This window comes from Haemaphysalis longicornis, unplaced genomic scaffold, assembly GCF_048455015.1.
Source record: "Haemaphysalis longicornis isolate Haplotype H1 unplaced genomic scaffold, Haemaphysalis longicornis Haplotype H1 scaffold_7, whole genome shotgun sequence".
Classification (NCBI taxonomy): domain Eukaryota; kingdom Metazoa; phylum Arthropoda; class Arachnida; order Ixodida; family Ixodidae; genus Haemaphysalis; species Haemaphysalis longicornis.
The window spans coordinates 142,058,882-142,078,351 of record NW_027526422.1 but is presented as its reverse complement, the minus strand read 5'-3'; the positions used below and the strand labels follow the sequence as shown (position 1 = coordinate 142,078,351).

The following is a 19,470-nucleotide window of genomic DNA, read 5'->3' as shown; positions in this document are numbered from 1 at the left end:
TCATAAATATTAATAATACAGTTCATTAGCACATATCGAAAGCAACTGCAACAAAAAGGTGATGCTGAAAATCAATAAAAGAGTTCGAGAAAAACTGTGATCAAAATTCAATAACAAATGGCGTACACTGATTCAACGCAAGCTATACATGGAATGCAGAATATGATTGAGGTGTCTCAAGAAGAAATAGCAAAAGTGTGGAGTTGTTAAGCCGGCACTGCCTATTCTTGGGAACCATGATGCCATACATCAATCACTAAAATAAATCTAGAGAATACCTAAAGCTGAATTACAAAAATTGAGCGCTAGCTTACAATACATCGTTTGAACCCCCAGGATTGGTGTTTTCTGCGTTCCGAAAAATAGTTTGGCGGAGTCATTAGGTACGAAAGTAGCACGAATATTATGGTAAAAAACGGAAACGCTAAAGTTTTATGTTTTTGAATGGCTCCCCACATGTTCCCGAGCTGTGCCAGGCATAGGCGACGTTTTCCAAAGGCAACCAAATCGAAATAAATATGTGTTGCGCTACAAAGTTCAACGTACGGACAGGTTCTAAGCAGTATTAGCGAGATAAACTGGTGTACTGACCTTTTGGTGAGACATGTGCAAATTAGATAGTTACCTGCGACCCCGCCTCACAACTCGTATATTTTCACAATCCACTTTTGCCCCAACCCCATAATTGCGGTTCCGGTTGGGAGAGGCATGCCCACATCAGAAATGGCTAAGCGCCTAGGTTATCACCTCCATGCATCCGCCACGGTGTCTGAGTGGCTAAGGCGTTGCGGGGCTAGGTTCAAGACGTGAGTACGATCCTACCTCTAACAAGGCGGCCTTTTGTTGAAAACATAGGAAACAAAAACACCCAAGTGTCGAGATTTCGGTGCAACGTAAAGATTCCTGTGTTCGAATTAAATCCTGCCTCTTCGCGTTTTGAAAACTGCGTTAACCAATGATTTCTTTTTTACTTTCCAATCAAGGTACCTAGATCAGGTGTAAATGGGTGTGTATGAGATATTAGAATGTGAGTACTACGATCACTCTTTAAAATTGCGACAACCTTTATGCGTACCTTTACAACCGTTCTGAGTGCTCGAAAACTGGTGGCACATTAGGTAGATGCACGGTGTTGTCACCGCACAAAATGAGTGTGCAGTAGAATATTTGTGGAGGCCGTGGCATATAATATTAGTATTCAACGTAGAAATTTGCGCCAAATTGAAACCGGTCTCCTTCATATCACAGTTTAAGTAAACCTGGCTACTTCTACTAGTATACCCAGGGCCATAATTAACGCCAAGTGTATGACTTTTACAATGAGGAACGAACTTCGAAATAATTTGTTGCCGCTGACTGTGAAAGCAAGGCGTACACACAATCTGCAGGGTAAGGTATCTATTCATACGCTCTGCCTCTGCATTCTGCGATTTCAGCTTTATGTAGAGACGTTGCAAGCCTGGTGTGCGCATTTTGTGTACGAGCACAACTCTGTAAGATTGTGTGCTACTGTAAACACGTGATTCAGTGCGGGTGTGCGTGCAACACGTCGCTGACCACTAAGGCTGCGAAATTTTTTGTGTGTTCAGGTGATCGCGACGAAGACACGAAAGTTTTAAGACATTTTAAGACTCTCAACAGCGCAGTACATATGTTCCTAGGAAACCAGTGTGCCTTTATTTACCACCGAGTATTGTAACATTTCCTGTGTTTGAAATTTTCTTGTGGTTATTGGAAAATTGCGGTCACTTCAAAAACTCTGAGAGGAGGAATGCTTACGAAGGATTTTTACGGCTTAACCAACGACTGAGAGAATTATCCATTTAAAGTGTGTCATATCTATATGACATCTGCATTAGCTGCAGCCATGATTGGGCGGCTGGTAGAAGTTTCCACCACATTGTTTTGTTCGGAGTTCAATTACCACATAAATTACGGAAAACGCAGAAGCTTACCCCTTCCCCAAGCATCGGTTTCCCAGCTTCCATGACTTCATTCCTCTCGGGCGTAAGGTTGGAGGGGGGGCTGGTGCCTGCGGAGGAGGCTATTGATACATTATTTAACTTGTGAGTTCTAAAAACAATTGCAAAACCTTCACCATGCAAAGTGTTTATGACGTACCGCACTCAAGAACAAACATTCGCGTCATTACAAAGTTCATGTCCGAAAAAGGCTGGCTCAAAGTCTTCACTGGAAATGTAAATGGAATTGTAGTCCTATTTGCGAAAAACAAATACAAGGACGAAGAGCAAGCCATGGTGCGGGGCCTTTAACACCAAAATAGTTTCCAAAAGTTACGAATTCGCGCATACGAAAAAGTATTTTCCTGCTCCTGCTAAACTCACTACAGTGAACGTACATATTGATCATCATATTATGACTACTTGTGATGGGAATTTCTTTCAGGCGTAAATGAACATGTATTATCTTGCATACGCATTTGCAAGCTGAGTGTGAAAGAAGATGGAGGGTTCCTCTCACGGATAGCGCGCTTACACTGTGCAGCCGCCTCATTTGTAACTGATTTGACTTCCGTCTGCTGATTTTCGGAACACCGATATCAAGCGCAATGTCAGAGCCGAGCACGCGTGATTAAGCGAGCATGTTTGCACCTTTTGTTTTTATTAGACTAATTATGCTCGAGCCTCGGCTGAGCCTCGATGCCTCGGCTGAGATATCGGACTTGCTGTATTTTATTATCTAGTATTTAAAAAAAACACATAAATTTGGTAGGTTTTGTGACCCATATATATTTGCTGATAATAAATAGCCTGTGACCATAATTTGACGCGAATGTGCTTATCAAGAGTACGACGGTGCATGAAACTTTAGGATTTTTACGGCATCTGAGGGAACAGAATCTCCCTGAAGCAAATAGTAAATATATTCCAGTTTTCCGGCAGATATTTGTCGTTCATGGTCTGTCCTTTTGATGTCGTGACGGGAATTGTACTCGAAAAAAAAACACAAGGAATAATTAAGCCGGAAAAATTATTCAAGAGGGCCTCCTAGAGAGGCAGGTAGATTAGTATTGGCGGGAAGGAAATTTAGTTCGCAGTGAACAGCTGGAGGCTGCCTTCAGTAGGTGGTTGTGGGCAGCCACCTGAGGCCACAGGTCAGAGGGAGTGTGGCACACTAGGATATGTCACCTGCCCTTGTTGAACAAGGCATAGATCTGCCGTTGCAGTTACCACTGAAGGATGTTTACGACGATATGGGCAACACCCGCGTGGCATAAAATATGTGCCTGCAGATGCTTTAATGAAAACGTTCACTCACCAGTTGACGTAGCCCTGCAAACATCGAAGAACACAGGTTAAACAATGCGCCAACGAAAGACTTGCACGTGTACTTACGTTTCACATTGAAGTTAAGGTAGCGAATTTGTTCATCACATGTGTTCGTATCTATTGTAAATTTATTTATTTTTATTTGTTTCACTTACTCTCAAGCGCCAAGGCATTGTAGAGGGGAGTGGGCACAACAATACATTGGTAGTTTAAAAGTCACGTTAAAGTAAAACAACACTTTTTGGCTGTGAAATACCGAACTAAAAAAACAGCAAAATTTTTACAGCGTACTCTATGCAGATAATTGCAGAACTGTGACAAAATACACAGTAATCATGAAGCAATTCACCACTAAACAGCGAATCCAACATGTAAAAACAAAAGAGGCAACCGCGTTTCATATATTCACGCAGGATTATCGCATTGCATAAATGCTGACAACGTCTGGCGAAAACGAGAATGATTGGAAATAGATACGATTTCTGATGGAAGGTGGTTCCATTCTGTAGACAGTTTAGGCATAAATGAATGATAAAGTGCATTCGTCCGACAACATGTATATTCAACTTTGTTATGATGGTCCACGTGCAAAGAACGATAAGAGGGCAATGAAATTAGTTGCTCTTTCCAAGAAGGGTGATAATACATTTTCGGAAAAAGGCATAGACCAAACCGTTTCCTGCGTAAGGGCAACACGGCCCAAAGAAGATTTCATGTTGTAGCACTGGCGGTACGGTTATAATTGGACCGTATAATGCGGGCAGCGTTATTTTGCTCGAGCTGAATGTTCCGTTCAAGAGTGACATAACAAGGGTCCCAAATAGCAGCACCATACTCGAGTTTGGGGCCGACAAGCGATTTATAGAGCTACAATTTTAGTTACGACGGGGCCTAAATTGTATAGCATGCGTACCATTAATTCGTAAAATCAAACATGCAATAGTACTCTCTTGAGCCTACACGTCCTTGTCACCCAGAGAATGTTTCCATGAATACACAGGCGTTTGTTAATATCTGGTTTAACATTTGCTTGATTGCATCTGTTGCTTGCACCCTGCTTGCATCCGTTGCTTGAATAATGACACAAGCTGCGGCTCAGTATATACAGAATATTACGCGGCGGTTATCCGCACTAAATCTTGTTAGGACAACTTCGCTGAAGTGGTAGTAGAAAATATACCCCTGAATTTGTTTTTTTCCTCTTACTTATGTCCACAGACCAGTGGCATCCTTGCCACTTAACTTTAAAGGAGGCTCTAGGAGTACGTGTATGAGTTGCGTGGCTTCTGTTAACAATTTTATATATCAAAACTGCTTTTTTGAACATTAAAAGTGTAAAGAAAGGTGATTCGAAGCGTCTCTTTTACCTGAATAAAAGAGATAGGGCTTAACAAAATATTTGTGTCATCTTGAAACAAAATAATGTTACTTGGCACCAACGCGATTCCTCATTTATTGCGAAAAAAACTCAGTTCAGCGCTCAGAGAGTAATTTCACAGTTCATGGCACTGAAAGTATTCAAGTCAAGACTTAACTTTGTTCCTTTAGGTGAGGCCTTCGATTCTAGTAATTTGGTAAAACCGATTCCGAGCACAGTTACTTTTTCATGAAATAGCTACCAATTTGCCTAGAGGTGCTTTGCAAATTGTACCATAAAAGTTCTTTTGGATTTGGTTATATTTGTCGCTGGTTTAGCAAGAATGTAGCAAAGTTTAATGACAGTGTCAACGATGGCCGCTGCGCCGGGCACAGTGCTTGTAGGCTTGAGTCCAGGACGCCCTAACTTGCCCGAAAGAAATGTCCAGTTAAAACTTTTTGACTTACTTGTGTGCAACACGAATCTCCCAGAACATTTCAGCAAGCCTCGTATTAATACCGGAGGCAATGTCCAACGGAGTGAGTGCTTTTTTATTTTTCAAACGAAAGTCAGCTCCCCATAGTACTAGGACACACGGCAGCAGGAGTCTGGTGTCAACGTTTTCGTCCAGAATCTTCTTTACCTGTGGAGCGCAAACAATTATATCTTATTTATAAATGGATAGAAGTTTATTTCCAAAACTATATTCTTGAAAGCAGTGGGGGGAACATGTGACGCCTGGGGGACAGGCACAAACACACACGGCTTCATGTAACAGAAAATATATTATGTGCACCCAAATATATTATGTGCACGCAGCCGTAATGAACGCAAATTTGCGAAGAAGGGAATGTATGCCGTACAAAATGAAGGAAATATCCACACGACCTTTGTGAGGCTCCCAAACATCCCGAAACCTCCTAATAAGAAGTTGGTGACGGCGCAGAAAAATTAATGCGTTGGGCAAGAATAAAAAGCAAAAAACATTATTCCGATACAAGACAACAACGAAAGAAATAGAAGAAAGCCGCTTTATTTTCTGCTGTGCGATGAGCGTGTCGAGGCCGCTGCTTGGTACGTAGTATTAGACTGTTGAGTCTTCATAGGAGCATCTCAAAAATACGGCAGGGAAGCCTACGCATTTTGAATACTTATCGAGAAGCTCTGATCGCTGAACCTGGCGAATAAGCAAAAAAGGACGAGTTACACACGATCTTCTGACCGATACTCTGAAGAAAGTTGTTCTCTATCTCTTCGTGTGTTGCAAACTTGTGGGGGATACAGCTTCAAATTATTCAGATGCGTCAGAAGCTGGCAAAATAACTAAGTCGCTAGAAATACGCTTTTTAACGCAATCCAGCAACGAAGCGGGCGATTTCTAGCCCAGGCACTGTTGCCCCTCACAAACGGAGTGTAGCAGACGACAGGTGGGCGAATCCCTAAGCCGACGTCAGAGCCAGGGGGCGCCACTCAAATGTATGTATGTATGTTTGTGTTTATTGGCGCAAGGGTAACTAGGACCAAGGAGTGCCAAAACTATGTTAAGTGGTCCGTCAATAGTCAGGTTTGAGCTTAAAATATGTATGAAATGAGTATGATATATCCTAAAATACTGTATATATGGGTGTAGAGGGCCCGCAGACAAAAAATGGAGGTGTTCATGATGGCGGATGAAAGGGATTGTGAATGGAACGCGACTGTAGCTCGAGCTGAAGAGCACGCTACGGCAGCGGGCCCCTCGTGCGAACAATGAAAACATGAAGGCTTTGCTCAATGCTTGTAGGCTCTGAGGTCACGCACTGTACGAAATGAGCTTTAAAAACTTGACATCTGCAAGATAACTTAAAAGGGACTTGTTTGTGAACATAGGTTCATCTCCTAAGAACAGTGACGGGTGTAGCGGAATGTTGAAAGTATAGATTTTAGGGAAATGCCGTTTTCTGGCCTCATTGCAGGATGCGCACTCAATTAACACATGGAGGACGGAGAGCCGGTCCCCACACTTATCACAATCCGGTGGGGGTGTGCCATTTAAAAGATATGCGTGCGTAGCGTAAGTGTGGCCGATGCGGAGTCTGCAAATCGATACTTCAATGAATCTGTTTTGTTTTTCTGTTGTGTATCTTCCTAGGTGGGGTTTTATTGAGTGGAGCTTGTTTTCTGTGTGTGTGTCCCACGTGTCCTGCCAGCGTTTACGGATTCCCCTTCGGATCACTGACTTCAGATCGAGGTAAGGGATTTCCGCGACGTCAACACCACTATGGAGGGCCGCCAAAGTGGCGTTCTGGTCGGCAATTTCATTGCCTAGAATGCCACTGTGTCCAGGGATCCAGCAAACAAGTATTTTTAGTTGTAATTTATGAGCAGTCACGAGAGCTTTAAAAAGGTGATTAAGGACAACATTTTTTGTAGGTTTAAAGGAACCTAGTGCCGTAACGACACTTAAGGAGTCTGTGTAGATAACTGATTCTTGTATTTTGTTCTGTGTAATGTGCTCCACTGTGATTAAAATACCATAAGCTTCTTCTGTAAAGATACTGGTATTTTTGTTCAAGGTCCTCGTGCTGGCGAAATCCGTGCCATGTGCAGCACACGACACAGCGGAAGCACACTTCGAGGCATCCGTGTAAAATGAGGTGTATGGATATGTGTGTTGTAGTTGTAAAAAATGCTGGAAGATCAGCTCACGAGGTGCACCGCGCTTATCAATGCGTTTAAAGGATGTGTCGCAACGAATCCTTGACATTTCCAAAGGCGGGACTTCGTCGGCGATGGAAGTCTTCATGCCCTCATCGAAAGACACCCCTATTTCCTCTGCAAGGCCTTTGACACGTAAGGATAAAGGGGCAAGGATCGAAGGGCACGCTAAATACAAATGCGCAGATGTGACGTCATTCAGAAATGAACTGCACGGGTGATTCTTCACAGACATTGTCCTAGTAGCATAGAGCAGTGCTGTATAACCACGCTGGTGCTCTAGGCACCAGCGGTCACATTCTACATAGAGACTTTGAATTGGACTTGTCCTGAAGGCTCCCGAGGCAAGGCGAAGGCCCAAATGTAGCACTGGGTCCAACATGTTTAGGGCAGTTTTAGATGCAGACCCGTATGTTACGCTTCCGTAGTCTATACGGGACCTAACTAAACTGATAAAGAGGCGTAAAAGGCAATCTTTATCAGCACCGTAAGACTGATGCGACAAAACTTTTAAAATGTTTATGGTGTTTAGGCATTTCTGTTTGAGTGTTTTTATGTGCCGTATGAATGTTAGCTTTTCGTCAAGTATAACACCTAAAAACTTGTGTTCTTTTTTGACGGGAATCCGTTCTCCGTTCAGCGTAATGTCAGGTTCCGGATGGATTCCACGCTGTCTTGTGAATAAAACACATGTAATTTTCTGAGGATTCAGTTTAAAACCATTTTCCTCTGTCCATTTCCGGAGCCTGTTTACACCTAACTGTATTTGCCTTTCACAGATGGACAGGTTGGAAGACCTAAAGATAATATGAACATCATCAACATACAGTGAGTAGGAGATTGTGGGTGGTAAGGATTTTCCAAGCGAATTCATTTTAACTAGAAATAGAGTACAGCTTAATACTCCACCTTGGGGAACACCATTTTCTTGTGTGTACGTTCTGGATACAACTGTCCCTATTCTTACCCTAAACATTCGCTGTGACAAATAATTTTCAATAGTGTTTAACATACACCCAGACACAACGAAAGCCTTGAGTTCAAGCAGTATGCCGTGGCGCCAAGTTGTGCCATATGCTTTTTCTATGTCAAAGAAAACAGAAAGACAGTGCTGTTTGTGGATGAAAGCATCTTTGACATATGACTCGAAGGCTACCAGCTGGTCAGTTGTGCTTCGACCTGATCGAAAACCCGCCTGACAACTGTCCAGGATGCCGTTATATTCAAGAAAATACATTAGCCTCTTATTTACCATTTTTTCAAAAATCTTTCCCAAGCAACTTGTTAAAGCTATTGGTCGGTAACTGGCAGGTAGTGAGGCATCTTTCCCTTCTTTCAGTACGGCAACTACAACAGCTTCTCTCCAAGCTCTCGGAAAGTATCCTGCCGCCCAAATTTTATTGAAAAAGTGCAAAAGTGTTTGGAGAGTTTCTGTGTGCAGATGTTGTATCATTGCATATGATATCCTATCTGTCCCTGGTGCTGAAGCCTTACATGTTCCTAGGGCAACCAAAAGCTCTGTTGAAGAAAAATCCGAGTTGTATGGTTCATCGGATGTTCTGTTATCTCTAATCGGTTTTTTCTCCATGGATGATTTGTGTCGTAAAAAAGTATTCGTGTAGTGAGTAGAACTGGAAATATATTGAAAGTGTTCTGCAAGTGCGTTGGCCTGGTCCTCCAGGGTGTCACCCGCACTGCTAACCAAGGGTAGGCTGTGTGTTTTATGTCCATTAAGCTTTTTAATTCCATTCCATACTTTTCCTGTACCTGTGTATGAATTGATAGAAGTCACAAAAGAGCGCCAGCTCTCCCCTTTGGCTTGCTGGCGAATGCGCCTTCCTTGTGCTTTCGCGCGTTTGAAGGAAATTAGGTTTTCAGAAGTGGGATACCTGCGGAGGACACCCCATGCCTTATTTTGCGCCTTCCGTGCATGCCGACACTCGTCATTCCACCACGGCCTCCTAGCGGTAGGTGTGTCACCAGATGTTTGTGGAATTGAGCACTCAGCGGCATGAAGTATATGGGCCGTAATCAGTTCACAGGCTTCATCAATGCCCAAATGGCTTAAAGATGTGTATGAAAGCTGAGATAGTTGTTTATATTTCAGTCAATCTGCAGCAGATTCTCTAAACCTTTTATAGGAGTTGAAGCTGTTAGGGATTTTGTCAATGCTTTTTAGGATGACTGGGAAGTGGTCGCTCCCATAAGGATTATTGTCAACTCCCCATTCAACAGATGGAAAGAGGACAGAAGAGCCGATTGCCAGGTCTATGTGTGAGTATGTGTTGTGTGTAGTGTTGTAGTATGTCGGCTGTTTTAAGTGCGAATGCACTTCTTAAGCGAGCCTGAATCGTCCGCCGCCGTCGTCCGCATAGCAACAGCTGCGGGTGCGCGCGCTCCCCGTCTTCCTCCTCGTCTTCCCTAGCAACGGGGGGAGATGGACGCGCGCTACTCTCCTCCTCCTCTCTCCGCTCAGTGACTGCGGGTGTTGGGCGCCTCCTCTCCACTTCGGGCGGGAGAGCTCTCGCTCGTGTAGCGGGCGCTCCGCATTCCGACGCGTGAGGGCGCTCGTGTAGCCCTCGCCGTAACGGCGGGCGCTACTCTCCTCCTCCTCTCTCCGCTCAGTGACTGCGGGTGTTGGGCGCCTCCTCTCCACTCCAAGATCACGATATCCACCGTAATCGCGCAATCAACAACCGTGCATTCGCACTTACACACTCTCCCCCTCGGGGAAGTGCGAGGGAATTTTTTTATTGAGTAGACAAGCTCCGGAAGAAAATAAAAACTTTTCTAGCAAGCGGCCCCGGGCATCTGTCCGTTGAGACCCCCAGAGTTCACTGTGAGCATTAAAGTCGCCTACCAAAAAGAAGGGTTCCAGGAGCTCATCTATGAGGGACTTGTACTCTGAGCTCGATAGACGGTAATCCGGGGGAACGTATAAAGAGCAAACTGCTATTAACCTATTAAAGAGGATTGCTCGGACTGCCACAGCTTCGAGGGCAGTGAGCAACTGAAGAGGTGAGCAGGGGACAGACTTTTGCAAGACAATCGCTACGCCACCAGAGGAGTGAGTGTAGCAGTCCCTGTCTCTCCTGAATACCGAGTATTGTTTGAGGAAGTTGGTTTGTGTAGGTTTTAAGTGTGTTTCTTGTAGGCATAGGATATTTGGATGGTACTTATTAAGGATTTCGTAGACATCATCGAGGTTTCTAATTAATCCCCTACAGTTCCACTGGATAATGCTTTGAACTGCCATAAAAGGTTAGAGAGAAGGTGATGAGCATGGGTTTTGTTTAGATAGAGATCCCTATGTCACTGAGCCCGAATCAGGGCCAGTGACTCGGGGAGCTTGTGATTTTTTTGCCGCGGCCAAAACTACCGCGCTGGTCTTTAGATGACTGCGATGCAGGCCGGGATGGCGTGACATCCATGTCCTCGTCCGGGTTTTGGGGCATTGACGGGAGGGAGGTTTTACGGCGCCCATCCCTCAACGCGTTTGATGGGATGGCAGAAGATTCAGCCACCACCTTTTTTGATGTGTTGGACATGGCTGCAGAAGAGGCGCCTCCTGTACCCACATCCATTGCCACCGCAGTTTCGGCGGTCGGGGTCTGTCGGGGAGCGACAGCAACGCTACTCCCAGAGCAATTCTGGTCAGGTGCAACGCCTGCGGGCACTGCTGGCGATGCACGAGTTGTTTGGCCTGCCAGGGGCAGCGCCTCGAGGGGTGGGTGCGCCACCAAGTCAGTTTCACTATACTGAGTGGCCGCAGAAACCAGACGCCGCCCCACCCCCCGGCGGGCAGCGCTGGCGTAGCTCCCTGAAGGAAGCAGAGCATAACGCTTACGGGCTTCTGGAAACGAAAGATTTTGCGTCACTTTTAGGTTGATGATTTCTTTTTCTTTCTTAAACTCCTGGCAAGAGCGAGAGTATGCTCCATGGGGTCCTCCACAGTTGCTGCACTTTAGTTGTGTGCTTTTGCAGTCGTCAGCATAATGGTCCTGCTCAGAGCACTTTGCACACGTTTGTTTTCCTCGACACGAATTGCTGCCGTGTCCATACCTCTGGCAGATGAAACAACGTCGCGGGTTTGGTATGTATACTCTGGTCTTACAGCGCAGAAACCCTGCGTTTACGTACTCTGGCAAAGTGCATCGATCAAAGGTCAGTATTATGTGCTTTGTCTTAATTTCGTTTCCGTCCCGTCTAATGGTGATGCGTCGCACAGCGGTTACCCCCTGCTCGCGCAAACCTTCAAGCAGGTCAAAGTCTGTTTCGTTGATCAGTTCTGATTCGGAGATGACACCCTTCTTCTTCTTTGGTGGGGTTTTTTGGTGCAAGGGCATCTAAGGCCAAGAGCGCCATTGCTACGATGAGGTAAAAATGTGCTGATGAAATGAGTGCAAATAGTGCATAAAATTACTTCGGTGTAAAGGGCCGGATCCAAAAGGTGAGTGAGTGTGATGAGGCATGGGATGAGCTAACGGTGTATAGGGCCATGGTAAATAGAACCCTACGGATGAACAAGGTAATGAGGTGGACGAGAATGCTAGTTTCTAAAAAAAACCTGCTTTAAAAAAGCGATATCATCAAGGTATTCCAAAACTCTGCTGAACTCGAACACAGGACAGTCTGATAAAAACATTGCAATGTGCCGTGGCATATTATTACGGTATATTTCCGGGAAATAGCGTCTCCTTTCTGGTTCCATGGCCGACCACTCAACCAAAACATGGAGGACTGAAAGACCCTCGCCACATCTGGCACAGTTTGGTGGCTGGTCACCAGTCAGGAGGTAGGAATGCGTGCCATGTGTGTGTCCTATTCGTAGTCTGCATCGCCAGACCTCAAAGGCCCTGTTTTTTTCCCTGGCAGCTGATCGGCCGATTAGAGGTTGTACCGGAGATGACACCCCGGCAGCTGTTAAGGGTACGGTGGGGAGTTACTGTGATCTCAAGGTCGGCTAGCTTGGTTTGCTTCAAATCAGTGTTGGACTGCTCTCTACTCTTGACTTCGATCATCAGGTCTCCAGAACTGAGCTTTTTCGCTTCATAGTTTTTTCCTATCAAACCTTCAATGAATTTTGCAACCAAAAATACAGATTTGCTGGTAACGGGACTTGCTTTATCAGCTGACTGCATCATTAGGAAGCGTGGGAAGTTGTCAGGGTTGTTGAAGGCGAGGTTAGAAATCGGTTTGAAAAGTTCTTCTGTGCGGCCTCGTTTCGGAGGCCGATCAGTTCGTTTGGGTGGAATGGAGAAGGAAGCCATAAACTATGGAATAAATTCGGTGGCAAGGCCAGTCACCCACCACGGAGCCCAACAAGGGAACGTGGCTTTGCAGCGCACGCTAACTGTACGTTGCCACTATAACCCTATGCTCGGGATCTAGGTTGAAGCCTTCGCACAGGGTTAACCCTCGCCGCCTGGGGAAAACGGAGAAATGAAGAAAAGAGAAGATGACAGGACAGGGTTAGGAAGGACAATAGGAAAGCAAAAGAATGGAGAGGAGGACAGGCAAAGGCGACTGCCTGATTCCCCCCAGGTCGGGTCAGACTAGGCGCACCGTCTACGGAAGCGGGGGCCGAAGTGGTGTGTTGCCTCTGCCAGGGGGCCATAAAGGTCCAAAACAACCCTGGCTTTGGCTCGACCCCCAGGATGCCCTTTTCCCCGGACACGGAAAAGCCACGCACAGCCAAGGGCGTGGGTGGGTCCAACCCACATGGGCTTGGGGCCCGCGGTGCCGCCACTACCGTCACCTTGAATAGACAAGGCGCCCCTGCGGGCGGCGCCACTCAAAGATCTCACCGCCAATAGCACTTAGCAGTGCATCAGGTAGTGCGCACAGGTTCATACTTCGGGCACTGATTTCATGTCGACGTACTGGTACTTTCATTCGAATTGGTTGATTAATTTTTTGGCAGGGAATCCCTAGTAGCGTGTATTGCAACCCGCGCTTTAGCACCATAAATTTATTTTTACAAATCTGACGCCTATACATTCCTGAGGGTTTGTTCAAGCAGGTCGGTACTTATCACTTGGCGATTTTAAAAGCTTTGGCTATCGGGAATGTGCCGGAGGTAATGAGTTTCGGTGTAATGGGTCGCTCCGAGGTCTTACGAAGCCAAGCCACACTCGCATTTTTAAGTACTTCGAGTATTTTAGGCATTGCTACCGACTGACATCCTCAGACCTTACCGCACCAACTCCGGCTAGCGCTATATGTTTATGCTAAACTTTATGAAACCTTCGAGTTGAGGTGCACGTGTTATTGTAATTGACGCATAGCGGAGACCAGCAACACTACAGCTCTTGTGTCGCTGTTCGCAGAGGGAGCAGTGTCCGGCCACAGGTGTTCTTTTCAGCGCTTCCTTATGAAGCGCTGGGAGAGTGCTTCTTTGGAACCTCCACCGGTTCCTGAAATGGGGGCCGTCGTCGTCTTCTTCGCCCTCTCCAGGGATCACACATTCCCCAGAACAAGAAGACGCGCTCATACAAGAAAAAAATCTACATCAGTCGCTTACCAGCTTCACCCCGACCAAACAAAATATTCGTTGACAAAGTCCTGAGAAAGGCATTATATAAAAACAAAATACATGGCGATTTATAGACCTTTGCCCCCTCGACGTCGTTACTGTCATACGGTCACTTCATCGGACCCAACACAAGGTTTGGTCATGACAAGCCTTTGCTAACCGCGTACATTTACATGCCCCCAGTTATCCGCAGATCCACAAAGAATTGTAACGAAACTATTATCTTGAGTTGCGGTGCCAGCGGTGTAACACGAATTGTTTTAATTGGGGCCTTCCCCGCATATGCCTTAGCGGTCTACAACACATAATACTACTGTCGGGAGCTCCTGCTGGCCGCGTCCATTCATTTTAGTACAAAGGAAATATGTGCTTATTTTTTTGAATATCTGAGGTGGCGCTGGGGTCGCCGAGGTGAGCGAATGGGCTTCACTTCGGGTCCTGATTTAATGACAATTAAGCAGTGGTAACTAATTAGTACCGCTGTGAAACCAGTACCACAGGATACGAGAAGGTACTGCGCACCCGCAGATACCGGATTCACACAAGTGGTACGTGAATTTCCGACTTTTTTCCGAGTTTCTCTGAGCTGCGATGGAGCCCCGCGCTAAGCCTAACCGCTCGACCGGGAGATACATGGCAAGGATAGGCCGGTAGGCCTAGTGAGCCGAAGCAGCACGGCATGGCTGACGAAATGGACACAGCCGCGCCTCCGGAGAAGACACCGACCCCGGTCGCTGACGACGCGGGCCGGATGTGCGTCGTAGTAGAAGGAGAGGACATGAGTTAACAAGAGAGCGTGGGCGCAGCGGATTTCACGGAAGTTGTTCGCCGCTCTAAAAGGCCCAAGAAGGAGCACCCCCCAGTCACTTCCCAACAGCCCCGCTCGAGAGCGGAGTACGCAAGGAAGGCAGCAGCTTCAGCAACGATGGCGGCAAAGAAGCTGGACGTGTTACCGAAAGAAGACACCAAGCTCGTCGTGCGGCCGCTGGGTGGCCTAAACATCGTGAAGACTCCAATCGCGGTCATGGCGGCGGCCGTCACCGCGGCGGACAAAATAAAGGGAGACGAATCGTCGGGAAACACCTTCCTGCTGAACAGCGAGAACAACACGTCAGTACCCTGACTTATCACGGGCACGAAAATACGCCAGAAGTCACGAGATCAAGATCGGGGTGCAAGTGCATGAGGTGGGGGCTTACATGGCGGTCCTGGACAGTGTGGTTAAAGGCGTTATTCCCGGAGTGCCGGTAGAACTAGACCAGAGCATCGTTACTAAGAGGAACCCGGCGGCAGTGGGTACGAAAAGCATCGGAACCTCGAACACGGTGATTGTAGCCTTGGAAGGCGAAAAGGTACCCGATAACGTGTTTTATGGGCCGGCAGTAAGGCAATGCAGCCTATACCGCAAACACTGTGATGTGTGTAAGACATGCGGCAAGGTCGGACATAGGAAGGACGTGCGCCCAATGCCTAACGCACAGGTGTGCTTCGATTGCGGCCCAACAGCCCTGGGGAGGGCCACGCAGAGGTCTTCAAGCCGAAATGCAAGCTCTGCGACGGAAAGTACCCGATGGCAGGCAATAGCTGCAAGAACAAATTCAGGATACCGTACATCGTAACGAAAAGGCGCTGGGAAAAAAGATGGCTGCACAAGAGTAGCTGACACAACAACGGGAAAAGCTTGCACCGAACAACTACGCAGCCATCACAACAGGAGGCGCCGAAAGGGCAAAGAGCTAGGGGCGAGCACCATGCTCGAAGAGCCGAACCGGAAGTTTTATCGGCGGCGCTAACAACAACGTCAACCGCGGAGCGAGCAAAGGTCACTCGAAATCGGCAGATCGGGTGAACTGGGCGCAGGTGGCCAGCAGCCGAGGAATCGGGAAAGGAAAGAAAGGTCACGCAGCAGTCCCGTGCGTCGAGGTCGACGGGCAGCTAAAGCATTGCCAGCTCCACGGAGAGCGAGGTCATCAACCATCTGCGGGAGGCGAATTACGCGATCCAAAGAGAGAACACGCCGTTGCGCGAGCCCTTCGAGAGAAACAGCAAGCAAATGGAGGAAATCAAGGAATGGATGAAAGCCAACCTACGACAGCAGCCGCAGCAACCGCAGCAGCCGTCGACAGTGCAAAGGCCGCCGAAAAAACCAGAGAGAGGTCAAGGAGACCGGGAGACAGCCAACAGCGTCATCGGAGCCGGCAATCAAAAAAAGGGTGGTCGAGAACCTCGTTGAACGCAAACTTGCCGAGCAGATAGACGAACTAGAAGACAACGGGAACAAGTTTGTATGACAATGTGACACGTCTGGATGCCCGAGTTACGAGCCTAGACCACACGTGAAAGGGCATCTCGGAAGTCGTGCGACAGACCACAACGGCCTTGCGGCAGCTGACAGCACAGATGAACAACATTCAAGCATCGCGCACCAAATCAGACAGTAAGGCCCCAAGAAAAAAACCTAAAGTTCTGGCACTGGAATTGCAACGGCTTTATGAGCAAGCAGGCGGTTTTACAGCAACACGTACCGCAAGAAATCAGGAAACCGGACGTAATAATAATACAAGAAACCCTGGTAGAGGAGAACCCACGCCAGTCCGCCCTGCCGCGCTGCCAACGGCGGGAGATGGGGCATGCTGGTGTCGGTAGCAGAACGAATTTTGAGAGACGAGACCCAGCGCTCAACGAACAGCAGCAGCTGTGGCATCCCGCAATCGCTCAAAAGTTGGTGTAGTTCCCTACATGCACTGGGTTTCCAACAACATCAAAAAGATAGGAAAGAAAGCTACCATAAGGATAATTTTCTCGCCGCCCAACAAGATTGGGAAGCTGAGTAAGCTCACGAACCCGAATCGCCCCACCCCTGAAAAGTACAAAAAGGGGCACCGTAAGAGGTTTGTTGCCTGTGCGAGTCGGGTGGTGTACAGCCTGCCGCCCAACTGTAACAGGCTGTACACTGGGCAGACCTGGCGCTGCCAGAATGACCGGTTACGAGAACACAGCTACAAAATTAAATCTGGCATAGGTGGGTTCTTGGCTGCACAATGTTTAAGAAGCGGCTGTAAACATATATTTGAGAAGTGTTTGATTTTTTCCCGTGGCCGGACGCAGCTTATGCGAGAATTACAGAAGTTGAAGCGAAATCAAGACTCGGAGGTAAATGTGTCAGCACGCCATCGCTTGCACTCACCGAAAAGGAATTGGTTTTCTTGGCCGCCGCTTCGCCAGGCGTTTGATCTCTGTTTATGCTTACGCATGCGCGTTCGTACCTTGTCAAGTTTATAGAGTTCACACAGTGGCACAATAAATGTAGTTAGAAGTTTGCGTCGTGTGTGTCCGTCCTTTACTTCGTCCGTGTCACCTATATTTTGCGCAATTATTTTTAGTTATGGAATAGCAACACGCCTAGGATGGTACCCTTAATAAGTCTGCACCCTCGTGAGGAAATGTCTCACCTTCGTAGGTAGGGAGGGCGTCAAGAATTCGCCCATCGTACACACGTTCGTCGAAATAATATAGGGAGCGAAAAAAAAGAGCACGCTCTTGATGAACATCTACACAAGCCCAACCAACGCGAAACAGAAATTCAAGGCAGTGCTACACAATGCCTGTGAGACGGCAAGACCGCAAGACAACCTGGTGGTTTGCGGGGAATTCCACCCGCCGAACCAGGATTATTGCTACGGAACGACACTCGCTAAGGGCACAGACCTGTGAATGGACGCCGGACTCACCCTGTTTACGGACCCCTCACAACCCACACGCCCGAGAAACTCAGTCAACCTGGATACGACGCCGGACCTGACGCTCGTGCGGGCGCCGAAAGGGAAAGAGTTCGAGTGGCAAAGCAGCGGGCAAGATCTGGGCAGCGACCACTTCATCATCGCGGTGAAGATACCGCTGCGAGGCAAGACTGAAGACAGACGAATCAACAAAATAACGAACTGGGGCCTCTTTTGGGACCTGCTGAATGCAGCAGATACCGACAAAACGGACGACGCGGAGACGTGGACGAACAGGATCTTGGAAAGGATGGTGGGGGCCACCAATAAAATCAACACGGACGAAGAACTTGAAACGATCGACAGCCGCCTGGCGCACCTGTTAGATGCGAAAAAGTAGATACAGGAGAGGTGGCGCAAACAACGCACCAAGAAGAGCCTGAGGAAAAAGGTGGCCGAACTGAACCGCGCGATCGAGAAGCACTGCCGCACGCTTTGCCGGCAGCAGTGGTTCGAGACATGTAGCGTGGCGGACGGCCAAATACATAACGGAAAGACGTGTTCCATGTTACGGCATCCTCTCGACGAGACGCAAACGAAGTCGTATCAAAGAGACAACCTGGCCGAGATCCTCAACGGAGTTATCCGCGAGCTAGAAGAAGACGAAATGCGCAGACTAATCAACAACAAATACCTGTCAACGAGCCCGGAGAAGTCGCACCCAGACTACCGGGGCGAGGCAAACGAGACGCTTGACAGGGACATCGAGGTCTGGGAGGTCAGAGCAGACTCGAAAAGACTTTATTGAAACAATTCCTGAAGTTGGAATGAGCCGGGATACGGCTCCGCCTCGACGTGGACTGGCATCGCGCCTTCTTCTGCGACCCTACTCGTCACAAGCCCGTTTTATGGAGCCCGTGCCTTTCGAGCGCGGCGAAGATTGCTGGATGGCCCATGATTGGTCGGTCTTGCTTGTATATTCGATGGCTCTCTGGAGTTCCTCCGGATACTCTTCGAAGTGCGCGCCGTCTGGGTCGGCGGCACAGTCCCACATAATGTGCCACCGGTTGGCCAGTGCGGTGGTGCGCGAACTTAACTGCCGCTCGGCCACCGGCTCGGACAGGGTTACAAACAAAGTCCTGAAGAATCTCAGCGCGATGGGAATAGAGAGCCTGACGGCGCTCTTCAACAAGTGCTGGAAGTCGGGCAGTATACTCAAGAAATGGAAGACGGCGAAGACGATTCTTATACCAAAATTCGGAAAGTCACCGTGCAATGAGAACCTCCGGCCCATTTCCTTGACTTCATGCGTCGGGAAGGCAATGCAGCGCGTTCTGATGAACCACTGGCAGCATTACTTGGAGGAAGAGGACCTCTTCCCGGAGTCAAAGCTCGGCTTCAGGGGCAAGCTCTGCACCCAGGACGCAATAATCCAGCTGAAGGTGGAAATCATCGACAATAGGACTAAGACACGGGACAACAAGGCAGTGCTGGGGCTGGACCTGCAGAGCGCGTTCGACAAGGTCAAGCACTTTGCGATCCTGGCCAAGGTCAACAAGCTCAACCTCGGCGAGACGTCCTACAAGTACATACGCGGGTTCCTGACCGACAGAACGGCAGAAATCCAAGTTGGCGACCTGATGCTAGAGAAAAATCCGTTCAGCAGCTCCGGGACCCCGCAGGGCTCGGTGATAGCTGTTCGGTGAAGCTGCTCCTCAACATCTTGATGATCAGCGTCGGCCGGCGCCTGGAAGAGCTACCGGGTGTGCAGCACACGGTCTACGCCGATGACATCACGTTGTGGGTCCCGGGTGGCAGCAACGGGTTCATCGAGACATTGCGACAGAGAGCGGTGGACGCCATCGAGGACCA

General features: G+C 47.9%; 1 protein-coding gene across 1 annotated transcript in view; it reads right to left on the bottom strand.

Moving 5' to 3' along the window:
• Nucleotides 1-19,470, bottom strand: part of LOC144147090 (uncharacterized) — a 242,100-nt gene that overhangs the window by 39,639 nt on the left and 182,991 nt on the right. Inside the window, exons 14-16 of the mRNA XM_077679137.1 lie at nt 5,115-5,290; nt 3,280-3,293; nt 1,956-2,032 (exon numbers count right to left, since the gene is read on the bottom strand). Coding sequence (XP_077535263.1) covers nt 1,956-2,032; nt 3,280-3,293; nt 5,115-5,290 — 267 coding nt within the window. The remainder of the gene's footprint in view (nt 1-1,955; nt 2,033-3,279; nt 3,294-5,114; nt 5,291-19,470) is intronic.